Genomic DNA, 27,830 nt, shown 5'->3' with positions numbered 1-27,830 from the left:
TCTTCCTTTCTGTGTGATGACTTTTCCACAGCTGGGATCTTTGCACATTTCCCAGCTTGAGATGACAGCGGACTGCATATCTTGCCTTTTTTTGTCACACAGCTTATGGAAGCATGCAAACACCCAGCATATTCTGGCGACTTCCTTCTCTCCCTCCCTATTCCAGTTTTACTTTGCTGAGTTTTGTTGAATGAGTTATTATTTCAAAGGGAAAAAAAATAATCAATAGAAGATATTCATTAAATTGAATGTCTTGCATAAGAACTGCAATTTTACTTTTTCTCCAGTTTGTAGGAATCATCTCTGAAATCAGCATGAAAGGCATGAAAAATTGCAACAGGAAAGGCAAACACCGCTAGCAGCTGAAAACACAAAGGATTAGATGTGCAGACCAACAATCAACCAGGGATTTACCACTACAACCCTGTAACTATGTGGGCTGAGAGCAGATTGAAGTGCCAGCCTCAGGCTGTGCAACCAATCTTGCCCACTTGTTAGGACCAAGGGCTGGAGCGAGGTTATACTGCCAAGGACCCATGGCCAGAAACAGAAACCAAGATAACTGCCAAGTCCCACAAGCTCAGGACAGAAACCAGGATGTGAGCCAACAGGCATGGCACAAGCCACCACAGGCTCCAGCTGCTGCCCAGCCAGGAGGCCTCTGTCGCCTGCCCTGTAAAAGCAGAACCCCGCAGCTGCCAGTCACAGCAGGGGCACCCCTGGAATCGCTCAGGGCTGGCCGAGAGGTTTTGCTCATCAGTCAACTGCCAAAAAGCCTCAGCTAGGGAAAACCTCGCAGCCCTGTCAGTCAGCGATTCAGTAGGCAGCAAGGACATTCCCTTTCTGTCAATAATGAACAAAAGCTTCTGAGGGCTGCTAATGTATATTAGGCTATGGGAGGTGCTATCTTCTATCAGAGGATGCAAGTAGAAGGTCTGTTTCTGTAAAATTCTCCAAAGGAAAGGCAATAAGAATTGCGTGGCAACCCATTTCCAAGCTGGATAATTGTATTTCATGTTTATCTGCATTTATCTCTGTATCCTTGGAAAACAAGGACGTCTGTAGTATTCCTGCACCGTATTTATTAGCTGCAACTGCTCCACAAGAGATGTAGCTGCACAGCAGAGATAGGGCAGAAAATTCTCTGCAGATGTTATTTGACTAGCTTTCAATAACTGCTTTTATTTTAGCATCTCAGTTCCAGCTCTGTTCTTAGATGGGCTGTGTCACATGGAGTTCTCTCTAAGCCTCTAGTGTAAATTGCTGAATGGCAAGGATAAAGTATTAGCAATAAGAAAATCACTCCAAACTTTACATCAGCTTTACCTCAGATACAAACAATGCCATCTGCCAGCTACCCAAACATTTGGTTGGATGAGATCAGCACCACACTGAAGAGCAACTGTTGAAGCCGAATCCAAGGAAGTCTGAAACAATGGCAGATTGGGTTCTTCAGAATCAATAATATATCATTTCTTTAGCTCTGTTTCAGCACACCCTCCTAGTGCTCTTTTAAGAGATGCAAGGCACAAATATTCACTGAGACACCTTACGCTTGTGCCTACCCAATTAGGAAATGAAAAAAATGACACCATTCTCTAACAAGTACAGCTTCAAAACCTGCATCTTGCTTTCTTGGGGTCAAACTCAGACTCACTCACCAACTTTGTGACACCTGTAGTGAAAAAAATAGCCTTTTAGAAAAGCTCTGAGAAGTTCATAGCAGAGGTCCATTTACCCAGAGCTCAACCTGCTGCAAGCGTAGTGCAGAAGTACCCCGGTTGCCCTGGGAGCAGAGGGTGACTTCAGAGCTTCCCATTGTGAAAGCCCTCCATGGGAAAGGATGGAAGGGATGCAGCACACCCCACTGCACTGGGGGACAGCCCAGCTGGCTGCTGTGCTCAGGCCAGCCCACAGCCTGCAAGTGCTGCAGCTCTGCTGGGTGCTCTGCTGATTCTGCACATATCACGATCACTTGTGTTCAAAGACTACTGTATAAACCTTTCAGCCATTCATTTCTTCCGAACTTGACCTCTGTGGGTAGCCTTCAAGTGTCTTAATTCTTGGTATTGTATTAATTCCTGGCATGTCCTTATATTCATCTATGGAACAGCCTACTTGCCTCATTTAACTTCATTTGTGCCACACCATGGGGGGTGGGAGTGATGGCATCCAAGAGATTAAGATGAAATGACAGACTGGCAAGCAGGGGAGGCTGTGACACAAAGGTGCCCTCGAGTCCCAGCGCGAGGCAGAGGTAAGACAAGGCCAGGATGACAGCAGGGGCAGTGGGACGCAGGGGCAGACTGGGCCAGTGTCTCGCTGAAAACACCACTCAGTAGGCCTGTGTGAAAACCCAACCAGATAAAGCATAATGTTAACATATGCTCAGCAAGTGAGCTCTGAAATTCTCTCCCTTGCATTCTCCCAGCACCTTCAGCAAGTATCTGCAGGCTGTCACTCACATTTTACACATACTGTCCTCATTGCCAAGTACCTCCAAACCCCAACCCACCAATGGATGAATGTTACAGTCAATGCCCGATACGGTACAAAGCTAGACAGATCCACCCAGGACCGCTGGAGACACTCGTGGAACTTGAGAGCATCCCACAATAGGGGATATGTGCACGGGACTCTGAACACATCACTTTTGCCTTTCACACAAGTGATGCCATTTTTGTTTTACATTTTTAAGAATCTTAATTAAGGGTCTGTCTTTGATCTTCCTGGAACTTTAAAATACCTGGGAGAAACTGCTGGGGTGCTGAATTTACTTTAGTCCCTGAAACCTCAAGAATAAATTCAGCAAGCTATTTGATAGCCTTGATTAAACCTTTTAGAATGACTGCAGGCTCTGGATGTTATTTATTCATATCCGAGCACAGAAAAGTCACTCATGCATAGAAATCCTCAGTGACTCACAAAATGACGTGCTTGCTTATGCATAGCAATCCTCAGCAACTCACACAGCAGCACACTCCTGCCCAGACATACTTGGTAACATGCACAGTGACAGACTGGCCCAGAGCACTTATTTTAGAAATCCTCACAAGCTCCCACAAGATCCTCCTCTCCCTTGAAGCTAAAACCAAAGCTCCCCAGTGACTCCAGCCCACACCGTCAAACACACTCATCCACCTCCCCCTCCAAGTTGAGCCTTTTCTCACCACTGTGGCATTTCCCTACTGAGGGTTCCCCTAAGGTTGCTAATGCACTTATGAAAGGAAATCTTATTTTCACTACCTTCACATTTTAATATCTTAATGCCAAAGAGCTGCTGTTCTGCTTTTTGGGTTTTATTTTGTTTTGTTTTATATGGAAATTTTACATTAAACAAACATTACATGCCAGTCAAGGGGATGAGATGGCTCAGGGGATCGGTAATGGGCTGTGAAGCTTTTCCTTTCTAGGCCAGTGCTCCAATTCATTCTAGGCTGTTTTAGCTGGATTTAACGTTGGAAAAAAGTGTGCTCATTTAAAAGGTCTGAGCTCTCTGAAACAAATTAGATTTAAAATGAACTGTCCAGTGGCAAAAATACCACTATGCAAATAAACTCCACCAAGCAGCCACTTCAAAAAAACAAATGGAAGTAACATTTTATTTCAGCTGGGTAACAATAAAATGGAAATGCTCTGGAAACATACTGGCTGCCAGGGGCATCCCATCCATCTTCCAGCCCAGATCTGTTACACAACTAGCTTTTGTAGGATGCCTAGAAGGTCTTCAAGCTCAGAGTGGGTCAGACCAAGAGAAGGTGGCAGTGACCAAAAATTATTGCTATCTAACTTCACTCATTATTATGCAAATAGCAAATTCATAGCCTTTTTACCTTTGTAATTATTTTTTGTAAATTATTTTTTTGTAAATTATTGCTATCTAACTTGACTCAGCGTTATGCAAATAGCAAATTCATAGCCTTTTTATATTTGTAGACAAATATTTAACTTCATATAAAATACACAGCCACATCCTGGCAGCAGACTGTCCAGCGACATGACAGCAGCAAGAAATATAATAAATAAACAACTCCCCAAACACCTTGATGATACTTCCAGTGACCCATCAGACATGCACTCAATGGGGAGACTGCACATCTACAATGAGTTTGAGAGAAATCCATCTTGTCAAAAAGAACTAACTAACCTAGTAAAAATTAGCAAAGAAACCAGATGCTGGTCCAGGGTGCTGTTTTCAGAAACTGCTTACTTTTTTCTTGTCCTCCTTTTGGAGTTTTACCTTAAGTACATCAGTGTTGTAGTTTTTCACCAGTGTTTTAAATAATACATAAAAACAATAAAAAAATTGAAAAACTCTTGAATTCCCCCTTACAGTCCATCAAAAAGGCTTTTGCTCTGCTTTTTAACACTGCCACACTTAGAACACTTATTATAAATAGAAAATGTATTTCAAAATACATCAACTGTTTATAAGCTCTAGCTCTGAGTAGGACTGCAGATTCATTACCCCACAATAAATATAAATAAGGAGTTTAGTGAACATCGTGAGCACCTAACTATTTATAGTGACACTTCAATAACTCTAAAGGTACAGGTACTTGAGATGCAATAAATGAAATCTAACAAATAAAATACAAATGAGAATGAATAGAAACTATTGTCAGAATATCAACTAACAGCAGTGGAACATAACCAAATGGGTTTTCTAAATCAATCAGAATACTGAGACTGATGTCCATGCCTAGAAATGGTTCCAAGTCTTAATATTCATAGTGCCATAAGCATATGATTTGACACTCGATTACCTGCTTTTAAACACCTTATTTATAATACAGGTATTACATAATCTACAACATGAAGCTCCATATGTGGTGAATTGCTGCATGATGCTATTATAAACACAGGGTGTAATTCTGTTCTTTACCCACAATGCTTTTCAAAAACATGGTGAGGGCAAGTAAGATGGGAGCTTGTTAAGTTTGTGAAAGAGATGGTAAGGGAGAGCTCTCTGCAGTATCAGGGAAATTGAACTGTCAATGCAAAAATTCTCTCTCAGTCCTCTGAACCAACAGCTAAACCACCCATGTTGTATGCTGTAAAGCAAACAAATCTGTCCTTCAGCTTTCATTAGCTGAATAAATTCAGTATTTAATTCAGCCAGTGCTCAGTACCACTGATATTACTCTCATCTAAATGGAGCTATAATTAGACAGGAAAACCATTCAGTTTGTATTTGCATAAGATTTCTACAACCAGATTCTACTGAACAAGGAAAAGCCATAATTAAAGGAGAAAAATTGCTATCCAGATAAGAAGTGACACAAAAGAGGAACATGTCACACAGCTCGATAACTGAGGAAAAACACAGAACAGCTGAAACGCTAAATTTGTTAGCACAGATATTTCAGAAAAAGACGGCAAATACTCTGCCTCATCTAGGCCATCATCCAACTGCCTTCAAAGTCAACAGGATCCTCCTATTCAAGATCTTTGCAGGGACAGTTGTTAAGCCTGGGAAAAGGTTGCCTGGAGCAGTTGCGCAATCTCCAACCTTGGCAACATTTAAGATTCAGCTAGACAAGGCCCTAGCCAACCTCATTTGATGTGGAAATTTTCAGCAGGAAACTTGGCTAGGTGACCTCCAGAGGTCCCTTTCAATTTAATTCATTGTGTTATTAAAATAATTTCCATTCTAAATTACAAGAGAGTTTCTTGTCATCAATGTATGAGGCTCCAGCACAGCTCTTCCATTACTTAACCACTCTCCCTCTGAACAATTTTTTTCCATATACCAGTCATAATTCCCCTTGCTGCAGCTTGTGACCATTGCCTCTCATGCTTTAACTGTGTACCCTTGAGAAGAGTCTGGCTCTGTCTCTCTATAAATTCCCTCTAGGTCCTTGAATACAGCAATTAGATCTTCACAGTCTTCCCTTCTCCAGATTAAACAACCTCAGCTCTCTTCATACATCACACAACTATAGCCCCTGAACCTTGACACTCTCCTGCTGCTGTTATCTCTCTCGCGCTGTGTGGCCCCAGACTATAAAGTTTCATATCCCTTTGCTCTTGTGCTAGAACAGGCTTTTTGCTCACCTCCCCTTACTTGGCACACTGATGGAAACCCCCCCTACCCCATTCTGACCTTTCATTTTGCCAGATACAGCACATCTTTTTAACCTCCTCCTATGTAACAGGCTTCTGTTTCCTGATCATCCTGGCAACATTTCCTTCTACCTGGCTGTATGAATTCTTTACTTGAACAATGAATTAACAGTATTAACTGGTCCATACTACAGGGGGACTTGTGGGAAGTCTACAGGAACTTCAGCCCCTCTTTTTCCTTCCTCTGCTTTAGCATGCTCCAGCGTAACCCATGTGGTATGGCTACAGCTGTGCAGCCCCATTTTTAGATCTTAGATTTTAGATACAGGTAACTGTACCAACTATTCCAGATAATGTCTTGTGAGACATTTTTGATACCGCGCTCTCTTCCCTAGTCCTACTGGAAACACCATCTTCAGTATACCCTTAGAACTTTACTTTCTTTGGCACAGACAGATGGTAGGCACCCTGGGTAGGTTTCACGGCACCTAGCTTTATGTCAGAAAAAAAGTGATCAGCCTCTCCTGAGAGATGGTTGACCTCCTTCAGGTGCCCATCTCTCCCTGTTGATTAGAGGGAGAGGCCAGACAGCAAGCTCAGACCCACAAGATCATTATTACACAGTTGAAGTGAGGTGAATTTATCTTGTATCCTGTGACCAATTAAAGCATTCACATTTCTCACTCTCCTCTGTCACTTACACCTGACAAGCCTCCAGCACTGAGAGAGAAATTCTCGTCATCAGTCATCCACTGTCTGACCTTGATTTTTTTTTTTTTTAATTTTTTCCATTTCTGTCACACAGGTGCTCCTGCTTATTTCTGTCGGGTACCTCCCTCTTCTTTACACACAAAGCCTCCCAGTGTCACATATGCAGCAAATTTATCACCATGTGCCAGACTTTTGATGAGGTCAGAGGGAACAAGATAATCTACAACATTACAATCTCATAATGGAAAGCCAATACTAATAACTTGCTACTGGCCAACAAGTTATTTTTCCATCACAAATATTTATTGCTTACCCTTTTTGTTAGAAAATGAGTAACTGATTAGTCTTGCACTATCCTCTCACCTCAGCAATCTTAATTAACATATGATAATTAACTTATGATACCACATTAAATATGCCAGAGAAATTCCAGCATTGGCTTTACTGCATGTCTTTCATCTTAAAAAACAAAACAAAAAAGCCCTGACAAACTACCAAGATAAAATGCTATTCAGTTTGTTATTGAAGTCATGGAAGAAATGTGAAAATATACAACTTGAATATCATAGGAAAGATTAATAGATTTTAATAAAGAAGTTAACAGCTGAGTGGGCTCCCTGAATCAGAACTCTAATCACTTAACAGCAAATTCTCTTTTTTCCTTTTATCTTTTATTTTCCTCCCCTTTGATACATTTCACAGTGACCAGACAAAATAAGCATTTAGAAATTTCTTGGGGAATAATTTTCCAGGGGTAAGATTAATGATTGTAAGCATCAGTTACAATAGCAGGGGAAAAGAAAACACACACACACACAAAATCTTTCCAACACCTAATTCAGGAAGGCCTGTTTAAAAATATTATATTTGAACATGCCAATTCAGTAGACATCAGTAAAGATTTTTTGCCTCAAGTTCTTTTCTTTGTTTCTCTTTTCTTTATGTAGCTAAATCAGCAAGGATAAATGTCTGTAGACAAAATTATCTTACATCAAACAAATATTGACATGACTTTTAAGGTCAGTTGTTGCAAGGCCAGGATTGAAAAACAAATTAAATTTGATGTATGCTGTTTCAAAGGTCAGTTAGAAAGGTATATGCTGCACCCATTTTACAATGCATCCCCCAGGGAGACAAACATTGAATGCTGCAAGGAGACATTACAGTAACGAAGATAATTACGATAATAGGTAGGTAGGTAGGTAACAAGGGCTTAATTAGATCAGAACCAGCCTATTATTTAGAGAAAAAAAATTTGCAGTGTATTAAATTAAAAGTAAATTACAGCAACTCAGGCCATCATTTATTTCAAGTTGATAGTTCACACATTTCATTGTATCTTTAAATGGACCGAGATATTACAGCAAAAGACAATAAAAATGTGTCATTGTCATCCAGCACAGTCCAGTGTCACTGCATATGAAAGTCCTATCTCTCCCAGAATATTACCATTCTGATAGAGACCGTGCACACCTAATTTCCTGATTTTCCTTTCTGATCTCAATAATTTTCAGTAGTAGAAGTAAGACGCATGAATCCTTTGTTATTGAGTAGTTTAAGGAATAAATAAGTGTCCATCCCCAAAACATGCCCTCACTGGAAAGGAAGAATTTCCATGAGATGAGCAGACAAAGGAGTGAGCAGCACAACTCAGAAGATGCTTAGTGACCACATGAGCTGGTACACCGTACTGCTATGGTACTACTCAGCTTTGTCACTACAAAAAGCAACTCCCACCTTCCTTCAGACAACTGTTCCCAACACTTTTTTTCACTGAATTATTCCCATTTAAAATGCTTGTGAATTTACTGCCTTAAAAACGTGTATTTGACCAGCAGTCAATATGTAATCCATAGTGCTACTGTTCTGCCCTGCCAAGACTCCAAAACATGAACAAAAAATGGAGTGAGGGGTAAAGAGATTGCACAAAATTTCACTATTCTGCAACCTGGACAGCAATTTATTTTGGAGGGATTCTGATTTATTAGCATCCTGTGGCCCTTTGCATAGGTGAAACTAACTTTAGGAGATGTAGAGCAGCATAGCAGAGGAAAACGGGAGTGAAAAACAATGCATGCTGTAAGGGTATACCTTGAACATGTAAATACCAACAAGGATGGCTGTGCTGTCATTCCATCATTTAGTTTACAAGAGTGATATACACCGCCAGTTCTCTCTACTGTACAACTTTTACTCTGCAGGTTGCACAGCTTAGGGTTAAGACAGTCACCAATATTTGTGCTGTCATGCAAGCTCCTGAATAGACAAGCACCTTTGTCAGGCAATGTAGGAGGCCCTCAAAGAGTCCTGTCCTGTTTCCTCGGCTAGACAGACAGTGGCCATTAAGCAAAAACATGACAGTTCTGATTCTCTGTAAGGTAATATAGAATTATGACAGTTCAGAGACACACACACTGTCCATGGTTTCTATTACAAAGATCACTGAAAACACCTTTAAAAATGGGGGTAACTCTCACTACATTCTGCATATACCTTTGAAACAATAGTCTGCACTAGGTCCCCAGAGAGTAGTCCAGCATTGCTAATAGCTCCAAATTGGCTATTTTCATCTAATTTTTCTTTTTTTATTCACTTGTATTACAGCCCTAGGCCACTTTACCCGTTCTGAAAACAAGGTATTTTACCGTTCATGAGTGAATGACTAACTCCTGCCATCTAGAGGGTGGTTTCTGGAACATAATCGAGGCAGTAAGAGTTTCACAGGATAAAATAAAACAACTGCTTAAAAGCCATGTAAGTGAGATCAAGATAAAAAAAATTAGCATCCACCAGTCTCCTTGGGATTTTTCTAGATTTCCCCCCCTTTTTCACTCATGTGTCTGTTTATGCAAAAACACCCGTTCAAATGAGAGGACAATTGCCACATCTGTGGATACATATAAGTTCTTCCTTTAATAGCTCCATTCATTCATTCATTCATTCATGAAAGTAGATTAGATGACTAGGATAATTACTCTAAAATAGAATAAAACTTCCTGTTTGTATTTTTTCCAATGCTGTATCATTTATTCCCATTGTGTACTTTTCCCAATGCTATATTGTTTATTCTCATTGTGTTCTTGCACTCATGACTAGACAGACTACAATGGTCACAACCAGAATAAAAGAATATTATTATTTAATTAATTAATTAATTAAAGTGAGAATGACACAGAAAGCTCTAAGGTCTCACAAAAGATCATATTTTCTGCTTAGGTTCTTAGTTACACATGGAGCCATGGCTACTGACAATAGTTAAAAATTACTTCTCCACGTGCTTTATTACAAAGGAGAAATGTCCTGTTAAGGCATCATCATGAATTTTTGCCTTAAACAATAACGCTGATTTCTGTGTGTCCCACTAACCTGATGTGAAGATTACATCTTGAAGGTGAAGCATGACAAGCAAACGATTTGTTATGTGAGGTACAACCCTGGCCCCATAAAAGTTAAGAGCGTTCCTGGCAAGATAGCGGTGGCCAGTGAATACCTGCCTCTCTCATTAAGCCAAAATCACATTCCATAACTAGCAACAAGCTTTCAGTAAGAATTCCATGACCCAGTACAATGTGAAGCAATACAACCACCCCACCTGAGTGAAAGGATGATCAAAGCACACAAAGAATAAAACAGTGCCCTAGGACTTACTTATACGGAATATGTATCAAACCTTCCAAGGCAAAAGACTATGAAATACACTAGAATGTAACTGCTCCATGGTCCTTGCACTCATCTTCATTTAAATATCTATACAATACATCATCTAATGTTTTCAACAAAGGGTTTTGTAAGCAATATGCACAAGAGCAATAAATATGCTTGTAGGAAGAACATTTGATATTAAAATGAATCAGACATCCTTACATTTTTATTTGTGCGTATACTATTTATGAAGAGGAATTAAGGGCTCACCATTCACACAAAGAAAAGGGGGCAGCAAGTCTCCACATCTGTCTTCACCTTCAGCGCATACTTCATACCCTTTCACACCTCATCTAGTATCTTTCATGCCTGCCAACCAAACCAAGCTTCAGAGCTCACAGCTCTTACAGAACTCAAGCAAGCATCACTGGGTTACAGACCTCTAGGGTGGCTGAGTGGGAAATGAGCAGAAATTGCTGAGCAGCAGACTGAATTCTCCTGAAAGGCACAGTGATCTGTGACAAAGTATGACTTGCATAACCTCAGGTAGGACACAGATGTGTACAGTTTGGGGTGGTTTTTTATGGTACAGGTATTATTTCCCTTTTTAAGCTGTGTTGTATTTCTACCATTAAGATTAAACAACACTTTATTTTGTAAACTGATGAAGCCACTGATGAAGTATTTCAGAGGTAACTTTTCAGGTGCTGACCCTAACCAGTTACAATCACAACTAATTGTTGCAAGCACTATGCCCTAAATTTGGTCTCTGATGAGTGGAAGTTGTGGGGCAATTGCCACAAAAGTAAACAAAATTTGAGGATAGAACCACCATTAACATCCATACAAAAAGCATATTAAAACTTTGCTCAAAGATTTCTCAACCACAGTGAAACCAACAGCATCTTTTAAGCGAGAAGAAAAACCCCGTTAATTAGGACCCTCAAAACAAGACCAAAAGAGGGTTTTTTTCCTGTTTCTCTTCAGAACACAGACATCCATGTGGAGATAACACTTTTGGGTTGTTTGGGTTTTTTTAATCCAAGATGCAAGTGCACCCAATGCAGCGTGCGTTGTAACACCAAGTGCTCAGTAGTACACAAGACGCAGGTGCCAACTACTCCTGCTATAAGAACGCTGCCTTTGGTAACCATATATTTACCATTTTTTACGGTCTCCTTCCAAATCTTTCCCTGCAGTGTGGAAATCGTGCCCTTTCCTGGTTGCCAACCACTCGAGCTCCAACCCGCAGACACCGCAATTCTGTGAGGAGAAAGTACAGACTTGCTATCCTGGCACCCGTACTGCCCCCTGCCCGCCGTCAGAGAGACCCCGGCCCCCCCGGCTCCCTCAGCGCCCACCTCGCCTTCCTTCCCGTTTCGCCCCTCCAGCCTCCCCTACCCAGCACGCCGGGCCGTGCTGCGAGGCCGGCCCCTCGCCCCGCGGCTGCCCGCCTCCGCGAGGGGAAGGCCGGCCGCTCGCCGGTGACAAGGCCCTGAGGCGGCGGCGCGGCCCCCGCGGCCGCCCTCGGAACCTTCCCGCCTCGCCGCGCGGGGCCGGCCGGGCTCCGCACCGCGCGCGCCGCTTCCGGCTTCCGCGGGGCCGCTGGAGCCAGGTGGGCGCGGGGGGCGGCCGCGGCGGCGGGGGGGCGCTGAGGGGGCGGCAGCGGCGGCGGGGGGGCGCTGAGGGGGCGGCCGCGCCTTTCTCGGTCCGAGCTAGCGGAACGGTCGCTGCCCACCCCCGGAGATACGGGCCGAGAAATACGGAGCGCGGCGATCCGCGTTGGAAACGCGTTGCGACAGTTTGGGGGCCTGGGTGAAAGTGCTAAGAGTAAGGTAACAACGCAGCGAGGGGCCGCAGCGCGCGTGTTCTCCGAAAAAGCTGTCGTCTGCTGGTGGCCTTTCACCTGACAGCCATAAATCGGGCCGTGCGAGCGCGGCGGCCTGGCGACCTTTACCGGCGGGGACGGGAGGGCTGCGGGGGGCCGGTCAGAGCCGGGCCTGAGGCGGCCGCTGCGCGCCCGGGCCCTACGGAGCGCAGCCGCCCTCAGGGCAGCTCCGCAGAGGTGGAGAACGGCGTTGAAGTCACAGCGCCTTGGAAATGATTTCATCATTAGGAGGAATTGTGGACTGGAAGGACGTAAGGATGAAATACTGCTAATAGAGATTTTTCCAAATATTGATGTCTTGCGTAACGCTTGCAAAGTGGAAAAGCAGATTTTGTTGAATTCTCCATAGAATCAGATGTGACCCAGTGAATTCACTGTGATTCCTCTTTTGATGCTTATGCATAAGGTAGAAGCTATTTTATGCTCAAATACAACAAGTCTTGAAATATGGAAGGCCTCTTTTAGCTGTTAGTACATGCATGGCATGACAAGAGTAACGCAACAGTTACCCAGCCCCCCAGATGTATAGCTTGTTACAGCTGTTCATTATATTTGTGACAGCAAGGTGGTTAGCGTGTCACATAAGACAAGATAATATGACGCATGGGAATGTCGCGCTCAGCACAGAAAATCCAGAAATCTGCTGATGCAATCTGCTTTCCTGTCTGCTGCAAACTTAGTGTGCATCTTTGGGACCTCATCAAGGACAATCTTTAAGGTGGGGGAAGAAACGGCACAGGCATGGTATGAGCAAAAGAGAATTTAGATGCCAGACTTTGTGTTTTACATAGCACAAACCATCAGTTAAAATACACAAGCAGGCTTTGGAGTTGTGGTGGGAACTGCTGTCTTTGCCCTTACCTTCACCTTACCAAATAGAGGAGGCACGTGAAGAGCAGTAGGTGAAGCTTTTACAGAGTGAAACACACAGTGGTGGGGACCCAGTACTCACACAGTACATTTTGGGGCTTTTCCTTTGAACTGCTGTTCACCTCATACACAGCCTGCCGATATCTGAACTCTGAGCTTTCTGTGCCACAGCATCAGCCGTTAAGTTGGAGAGTCTGGCTGCTGCACCCTGCAGGGGAGCTGGACTGCAGACGGATTCCACTGGGGCTTTCCTGTCTGAGCATTTAGTAAAGGTGTTATCGTGCCTAAATAACAGTTTTGGGTCATCCATCAGCCTCAGATGACAGAAGCGTGGCCAAAAGTAGAGGCAGAACATAATGTAGCGGCATTTTAGATACTGATTAGTGCTTTTAAAAGGTGCAATACTGTGATTTGAAAGGAGTTGTAGGTAAACAAAGTTTTTACTGTCATGATTTCTGGCATCGTAACATTATGAAGCTCCAGTCAGAAAATCAAAAGATGGTAAATTCCCTAAAAATTTAGAACTCGGGGCGAAGACAACAAACATCTTAAGTGGAAGCTCGGAGGGAAAGAGTGATAGCATACTCATCTATAGGATGTTTTTATTTATGGGATGGTGTTTGAAAGCGTGGTTTGACTTGATGGCTTTATTAAAAGGACCTGACATTGCAGTTTTGTTGTTGTTTAGTTTAGTGCAACTTTCTAAAAACTATCATCTTAAAGAATTCTCATAGTGTGTCCTCAGTATCACTGAGACCATTTTTCATGAAAATGGTTTGTCATTTTGGTGGTTTCAATTACGAGGTAATGTGTAGAAGTCAAGGTATAAATACTAACCATTAGATTCTGTTGTAAAAATCAGCATTCGAGCAGTTTGAAAATTAGTGTGCAAGTCCAATATGAGTCCTCACATTGGACTCCCAGTGTCAGAACCGTCACGCTCTAGAATAATAACAACTGCCAGCAGGCAGCTCAGCAATACGATTTTGACTACAAAATATGACACTAATACAATTTAAACACAGTGCAAAGTGCTGCAGGGTGAGAAAACTGATTTATGTATGCTATCAAAACCAAATTTTAGCATTTGGTCAGAACAATATATTTCTTTGTTCAGGAAAGTTAGGATTGTTGGATTTATTTTATAAGACTTTTTGAATGAAGATACTAATTTTTCTTCCAAGTTTAAGCTGCTACAATTTGCTGCTTGTTGATGCTTCAGCTCTCCCTTACAGATACCAGCATACATGTCTGCTTGAAGTTAGGGATGAGGCTGGGAAAAGCTGGTACTTCATTCCCTAAGTGCAGATGGAGATTTTAAGATTACACTGGAGTCTCACTTATCAATTGTTTGCAAATACATTTCTGCAGTTTTAGAAATCGGAGGCAGAGCAAGGAGCATTGTTAGGTGTACCTGTAGCTAGAGGAAGTGCGGGTTAGTTGTACAGTGCAATATATGCCAGGGCAACTCGCTAGAGAGGCCAGATTTTCAAAAGAGAAGCACAGTGGTGAGGTACCAAGATAAGAGCTAAACACTTCCAAAACTTAAGCCATCTTGTCTGCAAGGAAATGTGATTTGGTAGTGACAGCACAAAAAGTATGTCCACCTAGGCCATAGACTTGGGAGTGGTTTTTTTAGAACTATGTTTAATAAGGCAACTTTTTTGTCAGTAGAGAGGTCCTTGCCTCTTCCTTAGCTGCTTTCTTATTCCCATGCTTGCTAAGCAAATACCCCTGATGCCCCTTTCACTGTCTTCCCCCATCAGATTGTGCTAATCTGGGCCTTGCGGGTGCTTGTTGGTTTGGGTTTGAGTTCTTTAACCTGTATCTAGTTTAGAATGTGACACCAACAACAGTTACATCAGCAGAAATGAGGGGATGATAAAGATGGAGCGTAAGGAAGGGCCTCTATCTTGAGTGCCCATGTTAACGGGAGAAATTCTGACATCAGACCACACCTTTAATCTTAGTTGTCCATTTCATGAAGTCAGGATAATACTTGCCTAATTTATTATAAACACAGAGTAAACTAAGCATATGTGAGTACTGTGGATATGACAAGAGAACAGTGGTCTGATTGATTGCCTGATGGTCTCACCACTGTATTGCATTCCATGTTAGAATGTTAAAGTAGACACATACGTTGAACAGATAGAATTAAATCACTGTGAACCCTTTTTGGGAAACAGTGGCATCTTAAAGCAGTGCATGCTTATCTCTTCATTATTGCTCATGTGCCAGAATGATAAGCAGTACAAACATCCTTTTGTCATAGCTCTTAAATCTGTATGCAATTTTGTTTTCTAAGCCTTCATGAAAAGTGAAATCTGCAGTTTTGCAGTACACAACAATTTGCTTACCTGAAGAATGCTTTTTAACTGATTGAAGTAGGTACCGAGCATGAGAAGAGAGAGAAGTGAAAATGAGCTGAACATTGTCCTTATTAAAGAGGCAAGGCAAACTAAAACCAGAGGCCCATCGCAAACCAGCCTATAAAACATGGCAAGATTGTTTTTTTTAAGACAAAATACTTCAAAGACAGTTATGTGCAAAGTGTAAGACAGCAAAGTCCTTTCCAGATCACAGTATTCTTAGTGATTTATCACATAACTCTTCCTAAGGGACTGGCCCCTTAATCTACGTGTCAAAAGAAACTTTCAGAAGAGAAAACGAATGGAGATGAAGCACAGTTAACATGGGAACTCCGAGATCCAGTTTTAGTGCTGCATGTGTCACGTGTATCCACGTATTTACGTACGTCGTTTTGTGTACATTCGTTACATACCTGTTTTTTCCCTTCCCACAGAGTGAAAAATGCCTAAAAAGAAGACTGGTGCTCGTAAGAAAGCTGAGAACCGTCGTGAACGTGAAAAGCAGATAAGGGCTTCAAGAGCCAACATAGATTTAGCCAAACACCCTTGCAATGCTTCAATGGTAAAATAACCTAAAGTATTATATATTACAATATGTGATTTTATATTATGTAAACCCAGTGATAATATATTGATTGTATTTAACACCACTAGAATGTCAATCTTCCTGCCATCCTTCCTTTATATTTAAGGTTTCATTTTGCATCAGAGGTATAACACTTGAATAAAAACTCAGATTCTTAATCAGAACTTAAATCAGAGTCCCTGGTGGGGTCTGTAAATTTTATGTAGTGTAGTTAGAATAAAAATAGTTACCAATGTTTTATTTCTTTTCTTTAGGAATGTGATAAGTGCCAAAGGTAAGTATTTTTCCCCTTCTAAAACCAGTAGTTTAGTATTAATTGGTTTCAAACGTTTTACAGGTCTTTTTTTTTTAATGCTTGCTTGCTTTTTTTTCTCCCCTCCATGTGCCTAGACGACAGAAGAACAGAGCTTTTTGCTACTTCTGTAACTCTGTTCAAAAATTACCTATTTGCGCACAATGTGGTAAGTAGAAATAATGAACAAAACCATGGTATCTTCAGTCCCATTTGTAGCGTTAAACTCTCAGCAGTTAGAGTACCTTTGTCTTAAAGTACCTTTGTGAATTGTGGAGCAGGTTCTTTTAAATCTGCTGTGAATGTCCTCCTTGAGAACTGATCTTGCTCGATCATGCACCCATGGGTATGCCCCTGACACCCAGAGGTTTGCAAGTTAGGGTCATTGGTTTGTCTTCAGTAATTGATCCTCAGAAGAATTTGCCTCACTGCCTTTTAGGATTGAGAACATCTTGACTGACCATTACCCTAGAGTGACCACGTAGAGTATTGTTTCATAAAAATGTAACAAGAGCAAAGTTAAAAATGCTTTGACTGCCAGCAAGGTGCCAGTAAATTTAGGGGTGATATAATTTCTGATCAGTTTAATATCAATTAAAGCAACAGTACATTATTCAACTTACATAGTTTTGTAATGTAATATGCTGCTCATGTTACTTATATGTGCTAGAGGGCTGATGCTTTGAAATCAGAAGAAAAGGACTCCTAGTGACAAAACTCAGCTCTGAATCAGGCTAAAATGCACACACACCCCCGCTTTTAAAAAAAACAAAAACAAAACAGCCGCTTGCTTGCAAGGGATGTTGATAGTAATTTCATACTTTAAGGTGAATTTTGTTGGTTTACTGTTTCAACACACCCTTGCAGATTTTTGATTTGTCATTAAGCAGTTTGGCTGTTTTGTAGTTTGACTCTGAGAGCTGCTGACATCTGCAGCTTCGAGTGCCTTTGTTGGGACCTGCAGATGCTGAGCATTTCTGGAAGCCAGGCTGTTAGTGTGCAATGGCAGTGTGTCATCCTTCCTAAGTCTTCCCTCTGTCATGCAGTGAAGCACTGAAAACATACTGTCTATCTTGCAGTATATTATACATCTGAAGTTGACTCCTGTGTGTTGAATTTATCTTAAGCTGCAGTATGTTTCTGGAGGAAAAGGTATCCTAACAACAGCCACAAAATTAATATTGAGTTCCAGGGTTTTCCAAGACAAAGACCATTAGAGCTGTTTGGTGCTTAGTCAAATATTGGGGACAGCTCCTGTAAACCAACAGCATCTTTCTTAGAGAAGTTGCTGAGGAATGGGAGCAAGGTAGCTGTACTGCAACGTTCAGGCCCAGCAATACCCCCACACCTCCCAAATGCCATTTAGTATCTGAGGTGTGATTTAATACAAAACTCTGCTGATGCTGCATACTGGGATTTAATGACATTTTCAGAGTGTTGTTTGGTTTTTGTCAGCTCTTGAATGGGTTTGCAGGGAGCACCCTTTTGCTGGTTTCTCTAGGCAGGCAATAACACTTACTGAAGGGGTCTGTGGCAGGGTAGCTTAAATCAGTGATAAAACTCCACTGCAGTAGCCCGGACTAACTACAAGATTTTCTTTGCTTGTATAACTGCATACAGAGCGTGGATCTTTCTGGTATGTCAGAGGCAAGGAGTAGGAGAAACTTGTCACCCTAACTGCTTGATTTTTAAGTTCAGACTGCGGCCTTTTCTCCCACACAACCCCTGCATTTAAAGGGAATTATTTTGTCTAGGAGGTAATATCTCTTCAAAAAAGAAAAAAAAACCCACCAGCACCACCCCCCCGCCATGTATCTAAGTAAGTAAATGATCAGATGCACATGTTTTTTTTTCAGAGGGCCTCAGCCCTGCACACAGCACATGCTACTTTTATAGTGGGACAGAAGTAGCAGCAATTTTAAAGGCAGCTTTATTAAGATGTCATTGCTTGACTTTCACCTTAATTTTGGCTTTTGGTTTGTTTTGACATTTGAAATTCTTGCCAATGCCTCAAAACATAAAGCAAGACAACGCACTGCCTCATTATCTCATTACTGGGGCAAGAGATTTTGGCTGAAAACGGATAATTAATTTGATCTAAGGAAGATGTGAGGGTGGGTTGCAGGTTGCAGACATTCCTTTGCATTATTTTTACCTAGATTTACAATTAAGCGCAGACGTTTGGCTGAAGTACTGCTCTTACATGAACATTCGTTCTAAGTGTTTTTGATTTTTACATAGTTTTCTTCTGGTTGCTTGCCTTTTTTTCTTTTTTTTTTTTAAACAGGAAAAACCAAATGCATGATGAAGTCTTCGGACTGTGTTATAAAACATGCTGGTGTGTACAGTACGGGACTAGCAATGGTGGTATGTATACAAAATCACAAGCTCTTTTGCCCTATGAGACTATATTATGCAAATCTTGCTCAAAAAAGATAAAACAGATCTATGGAACGGTAGCATGTACTGTGCCAAGGTTTTTTTCTCATCTTACCATTCCAATCTGATTTTTCCCATATATGAAAACCCAAATTTTGCATTTTTAGGTTCAGCTACTGCAAACTCTGACACACGTCCTGGATGCTAACAGATACGTGTTGGTGGCAGGCCCTAAGCACGTGCATTAACAGCACTGGAGCTTACATGCCCCATAGCCAATTCCCAGTCTTCATTAAAATCTAGGATCATTCTGTAGAAACCAGTGGAATTCTGTCACTCTCTTCTCAGTATTGCAAAGATCATCAGTGTTGCAGAGAGGAATCTGTTCCATGGCATTAGGGGGGGAATTTTATTTAAAAGCGTATACAAACATTTGGGCTTTTGGCAGAGATAGTTACAGCTTCTGGCCTTTTGTTCTTAGAAGTTAGTTCTACATTCTGGAAAGCAAAGCATGGCATGTCACAGCCTCTGGACTGAACGCTGTATGGGCTAAACTCTGTCCTGTTTCTGCCTCCAGCTGGCAGTCAGCTTTTCTCAGTAACGCAACCGGCCTTCCCAGTCTGAAGTTCCTGTACTCACTGATGCAATGTTTTCATCAACAATCAATTTGGATTCACCATTGTTTTCTTAGTTTTGTGTGCTTGTAATGCACATGGTAGTTTGTTACATACGGGCTGAGGAGGCTTCTTAAATGCTGCAATTAAGGGATAGTTGATGTGTAGATCTTGTAGTTTAATCACAATGAAGGTTAGTCTGACTTCTAATGAGTTATTTGATCTTTGCTCTCTGCAGAGCTTATTTTCTAATATAGCTTGGTTTAAAATCCAAATGAGTAATTTCAGCTGTAAGAATCTAGTGGCATTTTTCAGGTCTTTTTTGAAATGGCATTTTTGCCAGAACATTGCTGTCATTTATGGATCTCAGGTTTCAGCTGGAGGACACAATTTTCATGCATAAGATTTATGATAAGAAATGTAAAAATCAGAAAAGGCGAAAACCAAGTTATTTTGCATGATATTTAATCCTGAAGAAACGAATATCAAACAAACGAAATGAACCGTGGAGCAGCTTGATAGGAATACAGATGCAGCTCATGCTCTCTTGCTCAGCTGGAATGAACCCACTGAGAGAATGGATACTTGGATACATTCAGGGTTATGGAATAAGAGTCTGTCTCTAGATATTGCAGAATTCCCAAGATGATACCTTTCTGTAATTGCAGGGTGCAATCTGTGATTTCTGTGAAGCTTGGGTGTGTCACGGGAGGAAGTGTCTCAGCACACACGCGTGTATCTGCCCTCTTGCAGATGCAGAATGTGTTGAGTGCGAAAGAAGTGTCTGGGACCACGGTAGGTTGCTTACACCTGAAAGTAAGAAAATCTAACCGATACTTTTCTACTCACGTTGCTTAAATTACTCTATATTTTTAACATAGCATTTTGAATCTTCACTCACTATCAGTCTTTGCAGTATGTTTGTTCAAAGCAAGACACTCTCCCCATTTTAAAAATAGGCCTTACGCAGCAGGGAATGTAAATGACCTGCTCAAGAACATAACTGCTCAACTCATGGAGGGTTATGTAATCTAAAGTACTAACTGTCTTAGCAGCTGAGCCCTTCACATAATTAAGCACTGCATCAGATTGTCAACACACAATTTTCTGCCATTCCTTCTTCACTTGTGCATGCTAGTATGGGTATTTGGATTCCCAATTGCATAGCAAACCATACTGATCTCCATTTGTGGAATCCTTTAAAGTGTTTATTTCAAGTGCCCATCAGAGGTGAGGCGGTGGGAGGGAAGGAGGCTGGGTGAGAACGTGATCTGAATTAAGAAAAATACTTAATGCCATAGCCAAAATAAAATGAAGAAAATAACTAGAAGTAATACTTGCTTTACGTTTGTGCTGCCTTACATTGTAAGATACATGGTATTTTTCAGTGTAATAATGGATGGCAGTGTCTGATTTAGGACTTTGTTGAAGCATTTGTGACAGAAGGAAAAAGTCGTCAGTCAAAGCTACTGCCTAAATTGTTTGCAGAGCAGAACTTGATGCTTATGCCTATTGCTGATTATTTTGCCTTGATAAATCTTTTAGGAGGCAGAATATTTGCCTGCTCTTTTTGCCACGATTTCCTCTGTGAAGATGATCAGTTTGAACATCAAGCCAGCTGCCAAGTTCTGGAAGCAGAGACATTTAAATGTAAGTTGGTTATTCATAGTCCCTTTCACCACAGCTAAGCAGACTCTCCAGTTGCTTCCTCTGTGCTCCAGGATACTCTCCATCACCTTTTCCAAATAGTTTTTACCACCACTGGAGGAAAGGGCCTGTTTCTTACGTGCTTGCTCTTGATACCCAGTTATCTAGATTAGAGCTTTTGTTTCTGACCTTCCCTCCATGCCAGATTGTACATGGTAGTTGTTTCCCTGCCTGGCTTTTACAGGCCTCCCAAGGGAAGTTGCCTTTGCAGGAGCCAGCCGTCTCTGAAGTTGCAGGGTTGGCAGTGGGCAGGACTGCAGCAAAACTGCCGGAACTGCTAATGCTGCTTTTTTAGTCCACAGAGCTCTGCAGGCAAGGAGCTCTTCCACTCTTCTGACCACACCGATGAACTGTTTCGACATACCTGTTTCTCATGGAAAACAGCTGCTCTAAATAATACTACCTGTGTTAGTCTGGCTAAACTTTCCCAGATTGCTGTGTTTCCCAGATGGCCTGTATGTTGGTGAAGGTTTAGCAGCTGTTGGTTTTGCAGAAGCAGCAAGTCCTGAGGAAGGCTGTGGCTCAGGAAGCAGTCATCATCTGATTCAGTGAGACAGGGTGAGCACAGAAAGAAGTAACAAAACTAGGGTTCATCCAGAACATGAACTCAATGTTAGTTTCTTCACTGACCATTGGACTGTGGACATATATGTTAGTAATGTATCAAATGTGTCAGCATTGATACATGTCCACTTTTACTGAGTAAAGAAGGTGTAGCTGAAGACTTTTTGTCCTTTTGAACTTTGATTAATTGCGTGGACAAAACTGAAACTGGTGTTTGTAAGAGGACATGATGGTCATGCCCGAATTTTCTAGTCCACTACTCATCTCAGGCTGAAACAGGGAAACTTCAGGGGAAGTTAAAAAAAAAAAAAACACACACAAAAAACCCCCACAAAACACAAACAAACCAAGACTATGCATAATGTTTGAAATAACTAATCTTCTGTAGAAGTCTTTCTTTTCTGCCCACCATTAGCTGCTATTTGGTTTATCCCCATGAAACAAGTGTTTATCCTTTCCAAAACCTGTGTGTATTTTGATTATCGCAACGTTTTTCAATCCATATTATAGAAGTTCAAGGTGCTCTATCATGTATAAGACTGTTTTCTTCAGAACTGACTTATCTCTTGTCCTAATTGATTACTTCCAATTCAGAATGTTTGTTGATTTCAGTGTTGTAGTCTGCATCTAGAAATCTTTTATATCGTTTTTCATCTCAGATCCATTTTTGCCCAGCCAACTATTTTCTAAGCCTTGATTAGCTTCTCTTGATATATTCTGCCAGAATATCATCCTGCATAGCAATGTTGAAGCAGCAACAGCTGTTCCACAAGAATGTTTTTTCAGTGATTGTTGGAAGCTTTTAATTCACAGATGTGATGTCACACCCTGAATAGGAAAATTGCTTTTTTGAGGGTTTTCACGGTGTTCAACATTTTGTGGCACAGTGCAGTCTTGGTAGAGAGGCAGGATTTTCATCAGTGTGTGGTAACAAGATTATAAAAGCTGAACTTCTACAGGATACATGAACTTGAAATGTAGTCATGCAGTTGTGGTCTAAATCCCATTCTAGTTGTGGAAAAGGTACTGTTACTGTCCATCACTCTCTGAGAGAAGTTTTTTAAATTGCGGATCCTCCAGAAGTGTTTGAATATATATGCATTAGCATTTCCAGTTCCATCTTTAAACACCTAACAGAGTGCTAAATCCCCTGGCTGTCCTGCTCATGTGGAGAACTCAGGATATTTATTACTTCAGATTCAAAAACTATTCTCACAGGGGTAAGGGAAGGTGGAAGGGAATGGGTCTTGCACAGGGACTGATAAAATTACTGCTTCTTGAGGAGTAACTATTCACCTGCTTTGTGTTGCTGCCAGTTCCTGTGTGGTTGCCTTTACTATACTCCCTCTCGGGGAGTAAAGAAACCAATTTGAAGCTTAAGGGCAAGTTCGATTTTGAGCACTGATTCTTGTTGCTGTTCATGTGCCAGCTATAATTTTTTAACACAGTTAGATAGATTTTCATCTGAAGTTGTGTGTAAGAAAGTACATTTCCGGAGGACGTGACAGAAGCTACGGAAAAAAGTAACTGTTCTAGTTTTGGAATTTTGCAAGCTTTAAGTGTTCTCAAATCCCATATAAATGAGATAAAGGTATTAAAGGCTGCTGTGGTGTTGTTTGAAGTGACTGTAAAATACTAGCACTCCTTCTTTTGACATTGTGAGAAAAGGAAAAGCAAGATGATCACTTAATACCAAATCGGTTCTGAAACTTGTGTTTAAAAGTACGGAAACTCAAGAAATAGTTAAACTTTTTCTGCTCTTGAACTTTTACTTTTAGTGTCAAATCACATTACTGCAATGAGACTTAAACTTGGAAAAAAAATGTAGTAAAAAGGTACTGTGTGGTAAAACGACTGGTTTGCGTTGCCAAAGAGCAGTTGTGTCAAGGAATTAAAAATAAGCACCTCAGTTACATTATTACATACTTTTACAAGGTTTTAAAATCATCACAGATCTCCAGTTTCCAAGTACTGAATTTTCCTTACTGATTTTCTCCAACAGGTGTTTCCTGTAACAGGCTTGGGCAGCATTCATGCCTGCGTTGTAAGGTAAAGAGTAAAAACAGTTGCAAGTAGCTGTGATTTTTAGACTTGTTCTCCTTAGTCCCCAAGGCTGGTAACAAGCCTTGTCATGCCTTCATCTACATTATTAAAAAAAATATTCATACTTTTGTATTAGTTTCTGAAGCCTGGAGGCAGCGTTATGGGGGACAAAAGGGCTTTTATCTGTGCTTGCACACTTGCTACAAGACAGTGTTGTGCATCCTTACACCAGGTGAAGTGATCTTCACTTTGTCCAGCCCTCTGTGTTTAAATTGGCTCTGTAGAATGTTTGGGCCTTTTCAGAAAAAAAACGCAAAACAAACCCTTGGCTTTGGACTATGTGTGGATCCAGTGTAGAACCAAGACAATTTTAAAAGTTTTTGGTTTTTTTTATAAAACAGTCAAGTGATGATCTCACCAGAAAACACTGCTGCAGCCTGGATCCAATAGAAATAATCTCCACAGCTAACCCAGTTTTGCAGATGCACAGGCTAATTTATTGATGTCAGGCTTTTGGTTTTACACACTTGGAAGTAATTTTGTGTAAAAAGTTCCACCTGCTTCATCATCAGCATTGCCCAGATTTCTGCAGGAGCTGGTTTCTTGCCTGGTCTTGCTCTTCTTACGTTCTTTATGTTTCCCTGCAGTCTCCCATAGCATTGATTTCATATTCCAAATTCTTCCTTTCTCCAGGTATGTTCACTGGCACCCTGGTGCTCAATATGTGAAATTTCAATCTCTTAATTCTTGCCTTGAGGTCACTGCATAGATATGTTCTGGCATACATCTCTGATTGTATTTTGTTTAAGCTTGTCAATGTAAAGCAAAATTTTCCAGGCTCCTTGTGGGCAGCACTATGACCCTGTTCCTGAATGTGCTACTTTCTGTGCTTGTTTATCAGTGCTTTTACCCAGTCTTTTCCCCAGGAAGCCATGAAACTTACTTTCAACACAGGAGCCGTTGCTCTGCGCACAGACTCCAGTTCCACTGCAGATAGAGCTCATTAAATTTTAATCCCAACCAGAAAATCCTGCTGCTGTTAGACACTTTTTTTGCTTGCTTCTGGCTGGAGACTATTCTTCTATGATTAAAACATTTAGCCTTTTTTATTCTTTCACCCCACAGGCATGTTTTTGTGATGATCATGTGCGAAGTAAGGTTTTCAAGCAGGAAAAAGGAAAAGAGCCTCCCTGCCCTAAATGTGGCCATGAAACTCAGCAGACAAAGGATCTCAGCATGTCAAGTAAGCCTGCTTCTCTAGCTAACAAACAATGCAAGTACTATTGGCGACTGCTTTTCTGCATAGGAACACTTAAGTAAAGTCCATTTACTTTCAGTTGACTTGCAGAGCTTTGCTGCATTTGTTTTGGGGAAAAACTTTGTTTCTTAGTTCTAGAATAAAGCGGTCTCTTATTCTTAATCATTAATTGATTGCAATACAGTGAAAACTGTTGTCTAGTTTGAGATTTTAGTTACAGAACAATTGCAAAAAAATCACCACCTAAGTCATTATTTCATCTACAAGAAGCTGGCTAATGAAGTTCGAAGTGCAATTTGATGACATACATACAATCTACCTCAACCAGTCTTGAATGAATCACAATATATATTCTGTCTGCAAAGCACATCCAATTACAGGTTTTCTTGGTTAGAGTACCAAAGGTTTATCCTAAAACCCAAGTCATGCTCTGGGAGCAGTTATTGCTTATACAAACTTGGCTGCAGAGGGATAGGCTGTTTGTAGCAGAAAGGTTCTGTCAGAGCAAGAATTGAATCTGAAAATGTCAGATTTAGAAGAAGGATGTGTAACATTATATGCTCTTTGCTGAGTAGTGAAAAAGGATGGAAAAGAAATGTCAGATGCTCAGCTCAAATTGCTGTTGAGGAGTGGGAACATAATGATTTTTGTCTGCCTGCAGCACGCTCTTTGAAATTTGGCCGACAGACTGGAGGTGAAGATGCAGATGGAGCTTCTGGTTATGATGCCTACTGGAAGAGCCTCTCCTCCAGCAAAGCTGGAGAAGCAGGTGACCGTGAGGATGAGTATGATGAATATGAAGCAGAAGATGATGATGAAGATGATGTTGATGAGGGAGGGAAGGATTCAGATACTGACACCACAGATGTATTCAGCAATTTGAATTTAGGAAGGACCTATGCTAGTGGGTATGCACATTATGAGGAATCGGAAGATTAAGCTTAGTATGCTGGCAACTAAAAAAACTTGGAAGGAGCCAAGCAGTGCTTCACTTGAATCATGTACATGCCAGTAGGATAGTTCTATCAGGTACTTCCGTATCAAAGTTAGAGAGTAAAGAGTATGGAACTTCTGCAGTAACTCCAAGTGAGGTTTGGGGTTTGTTGGTTTTTTTTGTATAAACCAATATTGAGTTTGGGACTGGGGAAGAAGACAAAAATATTTTTATTCCGCTAAGCAGTGAAGCGGTTTTGTTCTTGAATTACTGAGTATAATGGTTCAATGCCATTTTCTCCTATCAACACAGGAATGTGGGAGAGCTGTACAACTTGTTTCTATTTGCTCATTAGAAAATAAGTTATTTTTTACAATAATTTTGTTAACTGATTTCATAAAATTAATGTAGTGGTGTGTTGGTGACTGCATTTTTTTGTTGTCTGCACAGTAAAAGTCAACTGCATTCTTTAATGAATTGTCATAAATATTGATCTCCCTTGAATAATTGGAAAGCAGGTTGTATACAAAGCGTAAATTGACACTAAAATAACTTGTTTATATAGGTAAGGCAGATCAATGTCGTTCTCTATGTACTTGAACATTACCCTTCCAGCATTTTTAGTATTGGATATTAATCAGTGAGGCTATATGCAGTCATTACAAGTGCACCCTGGATAATAAAAAAATTTATTGCAATAAAAATGTTGGTGCATCCTCGCCACCACCAAAATCTGTAATTTCTCATTAGCTCAGCAAGAGACTGGTTTCTTCTGTGCCTAGTCTTCAACTCTTTTCCTTGCACACGACAGAAAACCCCTACAAAATTGGTAGGAAACAACCCCTGTATGTGAATTGGGAAGGTGAAAAAAACAGGTGGGTTCCAAATACTGGGTTCAAATACGGTTCTGTGCAAATGTGCTGGTACAAGGCTGTGTGATCAGCACATCTGAGCTGAGGAGGTGACACTTGCAGAAGTGTTAGCAGTGATTCCAATTTGAAAGTCAACGTGTTAATTACCAGTCTACACATCTAAGTGATAGAATGTAGTTCCCTCCTGTAGGGGAACTTTGGTAGGATAGCAGCTTTAACAGCAGACAGATCAAGATACAAGGGCAGCCACCTACAACGTTACTCCAGCTTTTTAAATGTCATGCTTAAATGCAAGAGTGCTCTTCCTTGTTATCTGTCAAATACCCGAACTGATTATAGAATTACCTACCTTTGTGGTGTTTTCTTTACTGTTTCTTAACAGTTAAAGGTCATATGTTGGCAGAGCATACCCTATTGAGAATAATTTTTAATGATGTTGGGATTGCCAAATGAGCCTTTCCTAACAAAACAGGATTGAGGAATGTGGCCTTGGTACTTCCCTCCTAAATTCCTCTTGTACCAGTTGCATAGAAGACATGAGCTGGAAGGCATCCAAAACAAAAACAATCTGACAAAGAGCACAGCTTGGTTATGGCAGCTGAGGAAAGAAACCATACTGGAGAGAAGGACATGAACTGATCAGTGGGTGTCAAGTGCTTGCCTTCAGAACTGGAGAGGAAACCGGTTAATGCACTGACTGGAAGCCAAATCCCATTCAAAAACTGAAACTCCAGGGCCATCCAGTTTCATGCACTAGCAAAGACCTACCCATCTTAAATTACGTACCTGATAGATGTCTTGGTTAGTCTTCGCATAACCAAGCAAAGTAGGATGCCTGCCAGTTCAACAGCAATTACTTTTTTGTGAAATTGGCACCCGTGATAGAATTTCTGCTCAATTTCATATGGTCCAAAAACTTTCAAAGTTAGTCCATCTGTGGCTGGTCAATTCCAGCAGCAATGCCAGTTTTTTTATCTTGGCTTGAAATACAAAACAATTATACATCAGTACAAAGTCTTATATAGGATTGAG

General features: G+C 41.0%; 1 protein-coding gene and 1 long non-coding RNA gene across 6 annotated transcripts; one reads left to right on the top strand and one right to left on the bottom strand.

The window, feature by feature from the left end:
• Positions 1–219: 219 nt before the first annotated feature.
• On the bottom strand, positions 220–11,960 carry LOC130160528 (uncharacterized). Of its 2 annotated transcripts, none has more exons than XR_008826017.1 (3): positions 11,821–11,960; positions 11,582–11,682; positions 220–2,344 (listed from the first exon to the last, which is right to left on the bottom strand). It is a non-coding gene; the product is annotated as an uncharacterized LOC130160528 (long non-coding RNA). The 2 variants fall into 2 exon arrangements; XR_008826018.1 differs by having other exon boundaries at positions 11,781–11,900.
• Positions 11,901–26,645, top strand: ZNF330 (zinc finger protein 330). 4 transcript variants are annotated; one of them, XM_056362955.1, is made up of 10 exons: positions 11,901–12,034; positions 15,984–16,111; positions 16,390–16,409; positions 16,526–16,596; positions 18,715–18,794; positions 20,089–20,215; positions 20,966–21,070; positions 23,694–23,740; positions 24,860–24,977; positions 25,654–26,645. In XM_056362955.1, the coding sequence occupies exons 2-10, from the start codon at positions 15,992–15,994 to the stop codon at positions 25,929–25,931; spliced, it is 966 nt and encodes a 321-aa protein (XP_056218930.1). In that variant the 5' UTR covers positions 11,901–12,034; positions 15,984–15,991; the 3' UTR covers positions 25,932–26,645. The 4 variants fall into 4 exon arrangements, with proteins under 4 accessions (XP_056218930.1, XP_056218939.1, XP_056218957.1 ...); XM_056362964.1 differs by lacking the exon at positions 11,901–12,034 and adding an exon at positions 12,100–12,254; XM_056362982.1 differs by lacking the exon at positions 11,901–12,034 and adding an exon at positions 12,303–12,558.
• Positions 26,646–27,830: the final 1,185 nt, after the last annotated feature.

The sequence above is a fragment of the Falco biarmicus genome, chromosome 1, assembly GCF_023638135.1.
Source record: "Falco biarmicus isolate bFalBia1 chromosome 1, bFalBia1.pri, whole genome shotgun sequence".
Lineage (NCBI taxonomy): Eukaryota > Metazoa > Chordata > Aves > Falconiformes > Falconidae > Falco > Falco biarmicus.
This window is presented reverse-complemented; position numbering and strand designations above follow the sequence as displayed.